The sequence below is a fragment of the Mesoplodon mirus genome (assembly GCF_964341445.2).
Source record: "Mesoplodon mirus genome assembly, chromosome: 19".
NCBI classification, from domain to species: domain Eukaryota; kingdom Metazoa; phylum Chordata; class Mammalia; order Artiodactyla; family Ziphiidae; genus Mesoplodon; species Mesoplodon mirus.
In genome coordinates, this window is record NC_138995.1 from 1,399,119 (window position 1) to 1,411,167 (window position 12,049).

Sequence of the window (12,049 nt, forward strand, 5' to 3'; positions counted from 1 at the left end):
GCCAGGGGTTTGGGCCCCTACCCTGGCCTGGGGACCGATGCTCTGGGGAGGGGCTGGGGAGGGTGTAATGGAAGAGCTCAGGGCCCCGGGGACAGCGGGCAGCCGAGGTATCCGTCGGTCACCCTCGGCCCACGGCCCACGCTGGCCAAAGCCTGTAACCCCCGAACCCCACTTCCAAGACAGCCACCTACAGAACAGGATCCTCCCCTGTCTGAGCCCACCCCCTCCCTCCTCACCCCTGCATGCGTCCAGACCCAGCTGGGCCCACCCTGGCCTCGGGGCTCTCGCCTTTGCTGTGCCCTCCACCTGGTACACTGTCCCCAGGAGGCAGCTGGTTCCCCTCCCTTTTCTGGTCTTTGCCCAAATGTGGCTCAGGACACCCTACTCAGAACCGCCCCTTCCTTTATTCCGAGCCTCATCTCCTCGGACATGGGACTTTTTTTTTTTTTTTTTTTGTGGTACGCGGGCCTCTCACTGCTGTGGCCTCTCCCGTTGAGGAGCACAGGCTCCGGATGCGCAGGCTCAGCGGCCATGGCTCACGGGCCCCGCTGCTCTGCGGTGTGTGGGATCCTCCCGGACCGGGGCACGAACCCGTGTCCCCTGCATCGGCAGGCGGACTCTCAACCACTGCGCCACCAGGGAAGCCCCATGGGACGTTTTTACTTCTTTATTATTTAGTCTCTGTCTCCCTGATGAGAACAACAGCTCTCTGGAGGCCTGGACTCTGCTGGCACCAAGCACACACTTAAAACACAAGTGTTTATTGAGTGAATAAACGACCTCCTTCTCTTGCCCGCTCCTGGGCTGTACACCCCACACTCCTGTTTCTACGGCCCGTGTCACCACACAACACACCTGCCACTTCTGCCAGCAGCTGGTAGGTGCCCAGTAAACACCTGGGAAGGAAGGCCGACTGCGGGCACACACGACCCCTCCTTAGGACCCCCCAGCTCCTGGAGTCCTGGTCTGCTCAGCTGTCGGGGTGGGGTGTCAGGATGGGCGGAGGGCCCACTGCGGGTTTTCAGGGAACATGGCCCTCGGGGGACATCTGGGCTGGACCCCCTTCTCTGGGATACCGAGAAGAGGTGGCTCCTGACACAGCTGCTGGGTCTGGCCTCTGGAGCTGACCCCAGGCTGAACCCTGCCACCCACCATCGCCCCCTCCTGTGTCCCCCACCCCCCCCCACCCGCTAATCTAAGATAAATAGGCCTATCGGGCCGCAATGCCAGGCCCGGTGATAACACAAAATAGCTGAAATGATTTTTCCCACCCACACATGCTGAGCTGGCGGGAGGGACGCGCGGCCAAGCCGTATCGGCCCATCTCCCCAGCTGTCCATCAGGACAGGCCGTCCTGCTTCAGCTGCCCGCCCACCGCCCGATAACAAACCTTGAGGTTTGCATAGGAACTCCAGGTGGCGAGATTAGTCAACCGAGCGCAGCCCAGATAGCCAGCCCGTCGCCCTTGCTCACGCTCCCGGCGTGAGGATTCCCAGCCTCCAGCAGGCCCTCGGAGCCCCGGCGCGGGGGCGGGAGTGGGGGGGTGGGGGGTGGAGCGGGCTCCAGTCCCCAAGCAGGAAATGGCACAGATGCATCCTTGGGCCCCTCCCACCAGCTGCCCGCCTGCCCGTGCGCCCGGAGGTACTCACCCACTAACCCACTCTCCACAAGGCAGCTGACCGAACGTCCCACTTAACACCCCACCCCCCATTTTACAGCCAAGAAAACGGAGGCGTCTCCCTACGGTCCATGGCGTTGAGCCCAAACCCTGACCCATTTGTGCCGTCTCATCTCTCCCCAACTCTGTTCCAGCCTCTAATGCTCCAGCCACGCCCATGCCATCCAAACCTCAGGGTCTTTGCACGTGCCAGCTCCTTGCCTGAACACCCTCGGCCCACTCCAATTTATCCTTGGGGATGGGGGGGCCCACCTATGGTGCTGTTCTGGCCTGACCACCTGGCTGTCCCCTCTGCTGACGTGCAGTGAGTGGGGACATGGCCAGCCTTCCCATCTCTGCCTCTAGGGCCTAGGATGAAGCTGAGGGCAAAAGAAGGTGACACTTAGGGCTTCCCTGGTGGTGCACTGGTTAAGAATCCGCTGGCCAATGCAGGGGACATGGGTTCGAGCCCTGGTCCGGGAAGATCCCACATGCCGTGGAGCAACTACTGAGCCTGCACTCTAGAGCCCGTGAGCTACAACTACTGAGACTGCGTGCTACAACTACTGAAGCCCACGCGCCTAGAGCCCGTGCTCCACAACAAGAGAAGCCCACACACGGCAACGAAGAGTAGCCCCCGCTCGCCGCAACTAGAGAAAGCCCGAGTGCAGCAACGAAGACCCAACACAGCCAAAAATAAATAAAAAAAAAAAGGTGATACCTGATGTTCAGTCAGTTGAAATTTGTTCTGTAAACAGTGGTCACCAGGAAAGAGTTCCAGGCCCTGAGACACTTACAGGTGAAGGGGACCCCGGTCCTGGGGCTCTGATCACACAGCCAGGTCATAGGACTGGCCACCCCCTTCTTTCCTGGACCCGTGGAGCCCAGGCCACTTGACTAGCCCCCAGAGCCGGTGGGGAGCCCCTGTGGGCCCCCTGGGCTCATCACCTTGCTCCCCAGCTACGCACAGCACCCCCAGTGGACAGCCCTGAACTCAGGATGTCTGAACCACGTTGCCTCCCAGACAAGCTGTCAGAGAACTGGATGGACATGTGCTCGTTCTCACCTCCCCTGTGCGGGACACAGTTGGTGGGGGGGAGGGCAGAGGAGTGACACCTGCTTGGTCCACCCCAGGCAAGTCCCTGGGTGGAGGGGACCCCCCACGAGATCCCCTGGGGCCCCAAACCCAGGACTGGGGTCCCAAACCCAGGCCTAGCGTCCACTCACTGCCCTCCCTCCGTTTTCTCATGACCTGGCCAGGAGCCTGAGGTCATGGTGACTGCCACTGGACAGAGGCTCCGACGGGGGTCATGAGGTAGGTGACAGGCTCAGGACCCCACGGTCGGAAGGGACCCTCAGGGATCTCAGCCCTTGTGGGGGCTGCCTGTCTGCCCGACCCTCTGCTTTTTCTGGATGTTAAGTGTGGAGACAGAGGGGGCAGCGGGTCACTGGGGGCCGTGCACCCTGATGGGCAGAGGGCACCGGGGACCACAGAGCTAAGGCAGTGGCAGCTATCCTCCCAGATGCGCTTTGGGGATTTCAGATTACAGCTCTCAGCCATCTGCATATCAGAATTTTAAACAGCCAGCCCCTCGAGCGAACAAGGTCATTTCAAAGATAAAAATACCCAGCTCTCCGGGTCCCTGCTGCCCGACCCCTCTCCCTTCACACTCCAGCCAGCGGCTCAAGGGAAGATGAGGGCAGGGCCGGGCAGGGCCGGGCAGGGCCAGGCAGGGCCAGGCAGGGCAGCCCCCTGCCCACGGCAGGCTGTAACTGTCCCCCACAGACCCTCAGCCGGGGGTGGGTCCCCTGCTCTCCTCTCATCCACTTTCCCTGAGGCAACCCCAGGGGACCCCCATCTCCCTCGGGACCAGACCCCCTGCCCACCTGGCACCCTGCTCAGTCCCCCGGGAGCCTGGTGTGGGCTGTGCCTCTGCCTGGCACTCTCCGCTCCCACGTCCACGCGGACCTCCTGACCTCAGCGCCTTCGTGCCCTCAGGCTCCTCAGGGTCACCTTTCTGTCTAGGACCGCTGCCTTCCCACCCAGTCCACGGTTGGCTCGCTGGTGGCGTCTGGGCTCCATGAGGACCAGGACGCCCCGGCCTCTCGCGAGTCAGCGGGCGCTTACCCTGCACCGTGCAGCGCGGCCTCGGCTCCGGCCTCACCCACCCACATGGCGGCTGCCGCCCACACTGCTCAGAGGAGGGCGGGGACATCTCCGAGGCCAAGTGGTCTCAGACCCAGCCTGGATGCCGGGTTCCTGACAGTCAGTGGGGACCCCTGGGCCAAGGTGCCCATCACCAGTAGGGGTATGAGAGGCGGATCCCCCCTTCCCTGCTCCATGGCCACGTGCTCGGCTGGCCGAGGGGTTGCGGTGCCTTTCTGCTCGACAGCGGAATTCTGGTCTCAGAGAGCAGCGTCTCCCTGGAACGTGCCTACACGCCCCCTCCCCTATTCAGAGGCACCCGGGCCACCAGGGCGAGATGACGGCACTGAGTGGGGAGCTGCTCTGCCCCGCGTCCCATTTGTACAGATGAGGAAACTGAGGCCCAGAGAGCTCGAGTAACCAGCCCACAGTCGCTCAGCAAAGCTGGACCCCAGCCCAGGCAGGCAGGCTCCGGCCTCTCAGCACTGCTGGGGTGGGGGTGGTTCCCACTTGAAGCAGCCACACTTGAGAACTAGCCGTCGGCAGCTAGTGACCTAATGATGGTCACAACGTCCAAAAGTGAACACGACACTCTGACCACATCCCAGCCTGGGCCTGGAGCTCTGGGGTCGCCGGGTCATGGGTGGGAGGAGGGAACGAGCGTGGGGACAGTAACAAGGCCAGGAGAGAACAGGCCCCTTGCACACCCGCACTCTCGTGTTTACAAAGCCCTCAAGGGTCCAGGACCTCGCTGTGTCTGCGGCGTGTGTCGACAGCCCCATGGGAGGACAGGAGCTAGGAGGCCTCCCTCCTGCCTGGTGCCGTGTGGTATCTCCTGGGGGTCTTTGTGGCCACCTGCTCGGGGCCTTGACTGCTGCAGGCCGAGCAGCCGCGCTGTACCCACCATGCAGCTGGAGAGAGGCACTGAGACCCAGCCTCTCTGCCAGGCTGATGTCACCTGCCCCTGGGACCCTGCAGTGTCAGCACCCTCCCTGGGCGATGGGTCTCACCCACAAGCCAAGTCTTGGCCAGCAGACAGTGGCCAGAAAGGCGAGATGGGGGTGACCACCTGCATGGGCAGCACCAGGTGTGTGCGAGCCCCGGCCTCCAGGGCCTACCCTCACGCAGCTCACATGGGACACCGAGGCTTGGGGCCCAGTCACTCCTCAAAGCCAGACAGCACAGGGTGCGCTGTGGTCCAGACCAGCCCGCCATCCCAGAGGGAAAGGCGGGGGTGCCCCCAGGTACAGGTCGGGTCCCCAGGGCTGCACTTTTCCCCATGGGGGATGGGGCAGGAGGGGCAAGTGGAGATCAAAAGAGACTCAGATGGTGGGGTGGGGGGAGACACGAAGGGGCGGGGCCCAGAGGGACAGCGAGGGGAGAGGGGCCGGGGAACCTCGCAGGGCACCGGGACCTGCAGCGAAGGCCCCACTGGACACCCGTCCCCCGGCCGGTCCCTGGGCTGGGCACTGCCCTTGGGGATGGCGACCCAGGCAAGCCTGCCACCCTATCGCCAGCACGGCGGCCCCTGTGAGATAAGAGCCCACGGGGCCTCTCTGGCTTCCCGGCCGGGTGATAAGTGTGGCCTGTTTGGGGTCTGATAGGGGGCGGCCACCACAGCGGTTGGCCAGAGGCCGCTTATCGGCCCATCGCTGCCCACTGCACAGAAATTCCTATCTGTGGGGGCCGATAGGGAGCCCCCCAGCCCCCGAGGATGCAAATAGCGCAGGAAGCTCCCGGGTGCACCCACCCAAGCCACGGCCCCCGTGGCCACCCCAGGGCCAGGTTCCAATCTCCAGGGGCCTCAGCCTTCCCGTGTGTAAAACGGGATGGTGATACTAAGTCCGCAGGGTGGGCGGGGACCGACCGGAGGACAGCGGAGGCTGGCGTCTACACACTTGCCGCCCGAGCTCCACAGCCAGGCGGTGGGTCTGCATTCTGGCTGTGCCACCTCGCGGGTGGTGACGTGGACAGGCCCCTTAGTTGCTCTGTGCCTGGATCTCTCCGTAAAGGGGAGGGTCGCCTCACCCCTGCCTCGAGGGGCTGGTGTGAGGACCGCCTCGCACATTCCTCCCCACGGTCACCCTGTCCAGCAGCTGCTCTCTCAGCCCTCCGCCTGCCCAGTGGCCGATCAGGGCCCACAGGCAACCAGGCGGTCCCTGGAATGTGCGAGCCATGGGCCGAGGCAGTGCTGAGCCAGCGTCTCTGGGTGCTTCGTTGTTACCCTGTCCTAGAGCTGGGGAAACTGAGGCGGCAGAGTGGTCTGACCGTGGGCACCAGCCCCACAGCACTGTCCCCTGTGCGTGGAATGGCCCAGCCCCGGCAGGTGGGTATCTGGCTCAGCTGTGCCCAACTGGGCTGTGAGGGCCTCGTACACACATGACCTGTCCCTGGCCAGGTGCTCCTTGTGAGGAGAGGACATCCCTGCCAGGGCCCTTGGGGCCCTTCCCCTCCCTGTCACCGAGTCACTGAAGTGGGGTGGGGGGCGGCCGAGTCCATCCAGAGGGCAGCAGTGTCCCTGTGCTAAGCCCCATTCCCGTCCTGGGGCAGCAGAGGGGACCCCAGCCTGTCTGACCCAGGATGCTCCACTCCCAGGCAGCACCATGGCCCATCCAGGTGGGAGACGTTGGCAGTAGACTGTTTCCCTGTGGTCTGGGGTCACCAGCTAGGTTATGACCACCAGGCCCATCCCTCCCTCTCTGGGCCTCAGACACCTACCTACTGTAGGAAGAGGTGTGTTAAATCAGCAAGGGGACCGGAAGGCACACGTGCCACCTCATCTACTTGGTGCCATGCAGACATTACTAATCGATCCCAGCACTCTTTCCTTGACACCTTGGGATCCCGATGAAGGGTCCACATGGCCACTCGAATTGAACCTGGCAGGAGACCATCTCTGACACCCCTGGGAGACCAAGGGGGTCCTCTCTGCCCTGGTGAGGTCTCCCTGACCCCCCGCAAGATGAGGCCCTTGCCATGTGCCTCCTCTCCACTGGCCACTGACTGCATTTGTGTCATCACAGCTCTCTGAGGACCCTGTTTGCTCAGAGCTGTACGTCGGGTACACAGCAGGTGGTCGATATGTGCTTGCTACGTGCATGTGCGCCTGGCCCGAGTGTGCAACCTCCATTCTCTCCCTCTGTTCCCGAGGACCACGCCCTCCCTCCTTCACCCAGCAGCTCCCAGGACCCCTCCGAGCTGCCCCGGTTCCCCTGAGCTGCGTCAGTTGTACTTAGGAATCACGGCAACAGCCGACACACCCAGCCTGCCCTATACTCATACATGGGTGGAAGTAGAGCCGCGGGCAGAACACATCTGGTGGGCCCTCCGAGGTCAGAATTCCAGCTACAAGCGGGGGTGCGGCAGTGCTGGGAGCACGAAACCGCCTTCAAAGGCACTGCTGATCCAGGACCCGGCAGCTTGGAACAGCCTCCGGCCCCCCGCCACGTGCTGCAGCTACCCCAGGGGTGGGTCCTCTCCACCCACACAGGCCCGAGCCCTTAGCTGGGCTGGGAAGGTGCAGGCACTCGGGCCGCTCCAGACTCGCATTCCCACCTCCAGGGAAGCCTCAGAGGCTTATCTGCTGCTAGGGGCCTGGGGTTTAGCCCTGAGCACCGGCACAGCTTGGCGCCCACCTCCAGGGAAGCCGCTGGCCCACAGGCTGGCTGAACTTTGCAACAGGACAGACCTGGGCCTGGTACTTCACCACCAATCTCCTTGGCCAGGGGGCCGGGCCTGTCGCACCCACGCTGTCAGGGTGGCCAGCTCCCAGGACTCCCAGAAGGCTGGGCCCCAGGGCTGCCCTGGAGAGACAAGGCCGCCAGACCCGGGTCACAGGCGCGCTTACCTGGCCCGCTCCAGGGGCTGCTGGCCTCCTCCTCCTCCAGCCTTGTCTCTGGTTCCGGACCCTCTGTCTCCTCGGAGCCTCCTGGGGACGTGTGGGGGGGTGGTAGCGGTGGGGGTGGAGGAGTAGCATCTGCAGGAAGGAAAACACCAGAAGGTTCTCCTGAGCCTCAGGGCACCGAGTTGCCCGCCCACCCCATCCTGTGGCCGGGAGGGATCCTGAGGCCCAGGTGGGTGAGCACGTGGCACAACTCCCGCCACCCCCCCCCACCAGCTTGTTCTCGGGGGGGCCGTCAGACACCTCAGTTTCTCCCCCTTCATTTTTGGCCTTTAAACCCCCTCAGCCCAGGGCTTCTCTGGTGGCGCAGTGGTCGAGAGTCCACCTGCCGATGCAGGGGACACGGGTTCGTGCCCCGTTCCGGGAAGATCCCACATGCCGCGGAGCGGCTGGGCCCGTGAGCCATGGCCGCTGAGCCTGCGCGTCCGGAGCCTGTGCTCCGCAACGGGAGAGGCCACAGCAGTGAGAGGCCCGCGTACCGCAAAAAAACAAACAAACAAAAAAAACACAAAAAACCCCTCAGCCCCTTATTAATTGCGGCAGTAATAGCTGCCCTCCCAGCTGCTGTTAATGATGAGAGCGTGGATGGCCTACCGGCACGCCCAGGCCAGCAGGCACACGTGCGGCCCGGATCCCTGGTCTCCTCGGCCGGCAGCTGGGGGCTCCTCCGCCAGGCCCCGCACCCAATTCCAGCCCAAAGGGCATATTTGCCTTTCCTGCTGGGCCCGATAACCACCGCGGCCCCCAATCGATGAGCGCCCATAAAAGCCCCCCCTTGGTGACGTCACGCGCCCGGCAGATTATTAATACCCGCGATAAGGGCCGTGATTAACATCGAATAAATCAATCACACGGTATAAAAGTCCTATTATTTTTGGCTATAAATCAACGCGGCTGGCATCCGAGCTCCAGTCACTGCGCGGGAGCCGCACCGGGCCCGCCCGACAGGCAGACATTGCTCCTGCCGTCTTATCGCGCCCATCAGCGCGTTATCACTGAGGCCTGTGCCAGGTGCAACCCCGGCTGTTTTTTTCCAGCTCCTCCCCAGTCCCGCCCCCGCCCCCACCCCGTGCAGTCCGGCTCCCAGATCAGATAAGGGGCCCGGCTCCCCGGGGCAAAGTCCACCAGTAACCAGCCGCTAGCCCTTTGGAGAGCGTGGCCCCCATTAGCACGCAGCACCCGATGATGATGGTGGTGGTGATGGGGGGCCCCTCACCACTCCCTGGGCCCTCGGAGGGGCTGGCGCCCGGTTACAGATGTGGAAACCAAGGCTCAGAAAGGGCAGGAGCCCGGGCCGGGACAGGCCGGGGTGAGCACTGGCCGCAGCACTAAACAACTGACGGTGATGGTGAAGGCAGAGACAGTAACAGCTGTGAGCAAGAGCGCCAGAGCCTGGGTCCTGAGCCCCCACCCCGCCTGCTGCCCCGGGGGAGCTGAGGGTGACGGGAGCCCCGGCCTTGGTTTCAAGTCCTGCTGGCCTAGCCTCCTTCTCACTGCACAGCCCCAGTGACCCCAATGGGTTGCCGCTGGGGAAAGGGACACAGGCCAGCAGGTCTCAGAGGATGAGCCTTACTGGGGGCTTGTGGTCATCCGGGGGAAACTCTGACACTGGCACATTCTGGGGATGGGGGTCTACAGTGAGGAGGAGCCCCCCACCGTCTGTCTAGGATCTCCACCGCCCAGTCCCAGCCCTGCAGGGCTCTCCTCCTGTCCCCTCTCTGTGCCACCCCAGGGCCTTTGCACGTGCAGGTGTGTGTAGCACGGGGAACTCCACACGTCCTGCAGGTTTCTGCTCACTGCCACACCTACCCCATCTTGCCTTCATTCCTGGTCACACCACCCACTTACCACCCTCTAAAACGGCCCCATTTATGGCTATGTCTCCCCCATGGGACTATGGTCTGGGGGTAACTCAGCCTCTGTGCACAGGGCTTCGTGGTACGGAATGGGGATGTGAGTGAGATCGCTGTCCACAGCCGGCAGGGTGGTGGGGGTGCGAGGGGAGTGGGGCTCAGAGCAGGGGACAGGGCAGAGCCCACCCCGCCAATCCTCCCTCCGCTAACCCCCCAGCCGCAGCTCCCTCTTCTGGAAAACAGGGGTGAGGGAACTGACCTCCCCCAGGGCCTCCACCAAAGTGAGGCCCATCCTCTTGGGGGGGTCTTTGGGGGTCTCTGAGGGCACAGCTGGCCAGAGAGGATGGCCCGGCTTTGAGGCCCCTCCAGGGACCCAGACAAAGGAGGCCTAGTGTCAGGTTAATTCACCCCTGGGTGTGCGTGTGGGAGTCTCTCCTTCCAAGTCCTGTTCTCAGCTTCAGAAAAGTGCCCCCAAACCCTGGGGAAGCTGCCAGGAGGGCCCCAGGAGAGGTTCCAGGTGTCCAGGGTTGGGTAGGGTGGGGAGCAGACAGAGGGGACAGGGAGAACCAACCTGAATCCAGACTTAGGGCTGGATCCTGCTCAGGTGCTTACAGGCTGTGCGACCCTGGGCAAGTCACTAAACCTCTCTGGGCCTCATTCCCCCGTCTGTAAAATTGGGTGATTTGCCTTCACAGGAGAAACTGCTTGGCACCAAGCCCCACGTGTGCGGAGGCAGGCAACCCCGCTTCCTCAAGGGTACACGGAGGCCGGGAAGGGGTGTGGCTTTCCCCAGGTCTTGGTACCCATGTGACCCCCGGCCTCACCCTGGACTAGACCTTCCCCTTGCTCTGCCCCCACCTGCCACGAGGGCTGGGCTTTCCAGACCCTCTGCAGGGGTGTGCATCTCCTCTGCCCGGACCAGCCCCTCCACGCCTGCCTCTCCCAGCCCAGTGGGCACAGGCAGCCCACAGACCCTGCTCGGTGCAACGCCCATTCTGCAGGTGTGAAAACTTGAGTCCTCAGTGGGAACTGGCTCCTGTGAAGTCGCAGCGAGGATGGGGACGCGGGGAAGGTGCCAGGATGCCAGGGCCCAGCCTGCCACGTCCACCGCCCAACTCACCTGGACTGGAAGGGCTCGGGGGCTCGGGCTCCAGTGCTGTGGCCTCCTGCTCTGGGAGACTGGTGTCCGCGGCCTGGGCCTCTTCTCTGGCCTCCATGTCTCTGAGGGAACCTGCAGACACAGCCCCAGGGGCGTCGTGAGGCGCTGCCCCACCACACGGTGCCCACAGCTGGCGTCCTGACCCCCCCGGCACAGGCACAGCCCCAGGGCCGGGCGCAGTGGGGTCTGAGCAGGGTCTCGGCCCCCCAGGCGGTCAGAGGCCTCGAGGGAGCGGCCGTCAGCACGGGGGCTCCCCCAGGTCCCCCATGATTAGATGTGCGAACCCCACCTTGTACCCACCCCGAGCCCTGCACCAATGCCTGGGGGCCACACGGCCTCCTGCTCACCTCGCCTGCCCTGCAGTCTCTGCCGACCCCACAAGCCACTCTGGCCACGACGCTGGCTCCGGGCAGCCCGACCCCTCCCCTCTCCTCTGCTCGGGGCGTGAGCGCGGCCCTGGCGTCTTCTGGGCGGGGCCTCTGGGGGCTGCCGAAATGCGGGCGCACACTCGGCGGCGTCCCAGGGTCCCGGAGCACATCCACAACTCCCGAAGGCAAACATCTCCCGGGGCTCTGCACACCGGCCCCCCGTGCCTGGGACCCCTCCTCCAGGAAGCTCCCACACTCAGGTTCTGAGGTCTGGGAACGTGCCGAGGGCGGGCCCCAGTGCCTGGCGCACAGGAAGTGCTCATCAACCTGATTCAAGGGGTAAATGGCTGATGGGACACAGGTGGGTGCACAGGCATCTGCAATCCAGCCTCCGGGGCCCACTAATCCTCCCTCAAGCCTCACGCAGGGGCTGCCCCATGGAGCCCTCCGTACACGTGGGAAGGCAGACTGGGTCCCCAGACCACCTAGGAGGGTGGCGAAGCCAGACCCACCAGCGTGTCCCCGAGTGCAGGCCAGGGTGGCAACCTGTGCCCCCGAGGTCAGAGGGGTAGTGCCAGTGCTGTGGGCAGAGACAACAGCGGAGAACAGCTGTCCCTCTTCACCCTGCTCTGCGAATCTCCCACAGGCCCCCTCTACCCCGTCGCAGCTGGGCCCTGGGGCCCGAGACAGGTGCCCGGGCAGCGCTGCCCCCTGCCCCACCCCCTTCCCCTGCTCCTCCTGTGCAGACACCTGCCCGCGCCCCCCACCCACTGCCGGGCTGCACCCTCTGGATTCTAGCTCCGGACCCACAGACCCACGGGCCCTGGGCTCCCCGGGACCCCTCAGAGCTGTAACGATAGCAGGCGGGCAGGCGCTCACCTCCCGTCACTTCCCGTGGCCGACGCCGGGCTCAGACCACACAGGACCAGCCCTGGGCTAAGCCTCACGGTCTCTCATCAACGCGC

General features: G+C 64.2%; 1 protein-coding gene across 2 annotated transcripts in view; it reads right to left on the minus strand.

Annotated features, from left to right (window-relative positions):
- The window catches only part of ZFPM1 (zinc finger protein, FOG family member 1), a 68,736-nt gene that overhangs the window by 32,095 nt on the left and 24,592 nt on the right, over positions 1-12,049 (minus strand). For both annotated transcript variants that reach the window (XM_082606221.1, XM_082606220.1), the window contains exons 2-3: positions 10,678-10,788; positions 7,651-7,779 (exon numbers count right to left, since the gene is read on the minus strand). In XM_082606221.1, coding sequence (XP_082462347.1) covers positions 7,651-7,779; positions 10,678-10,788 — 240 coding nt within the window. The remainder of the gene's footprint in view (positions 1-7,650; positions 7,780-10,677; positions 10,789-12,049) is intronic.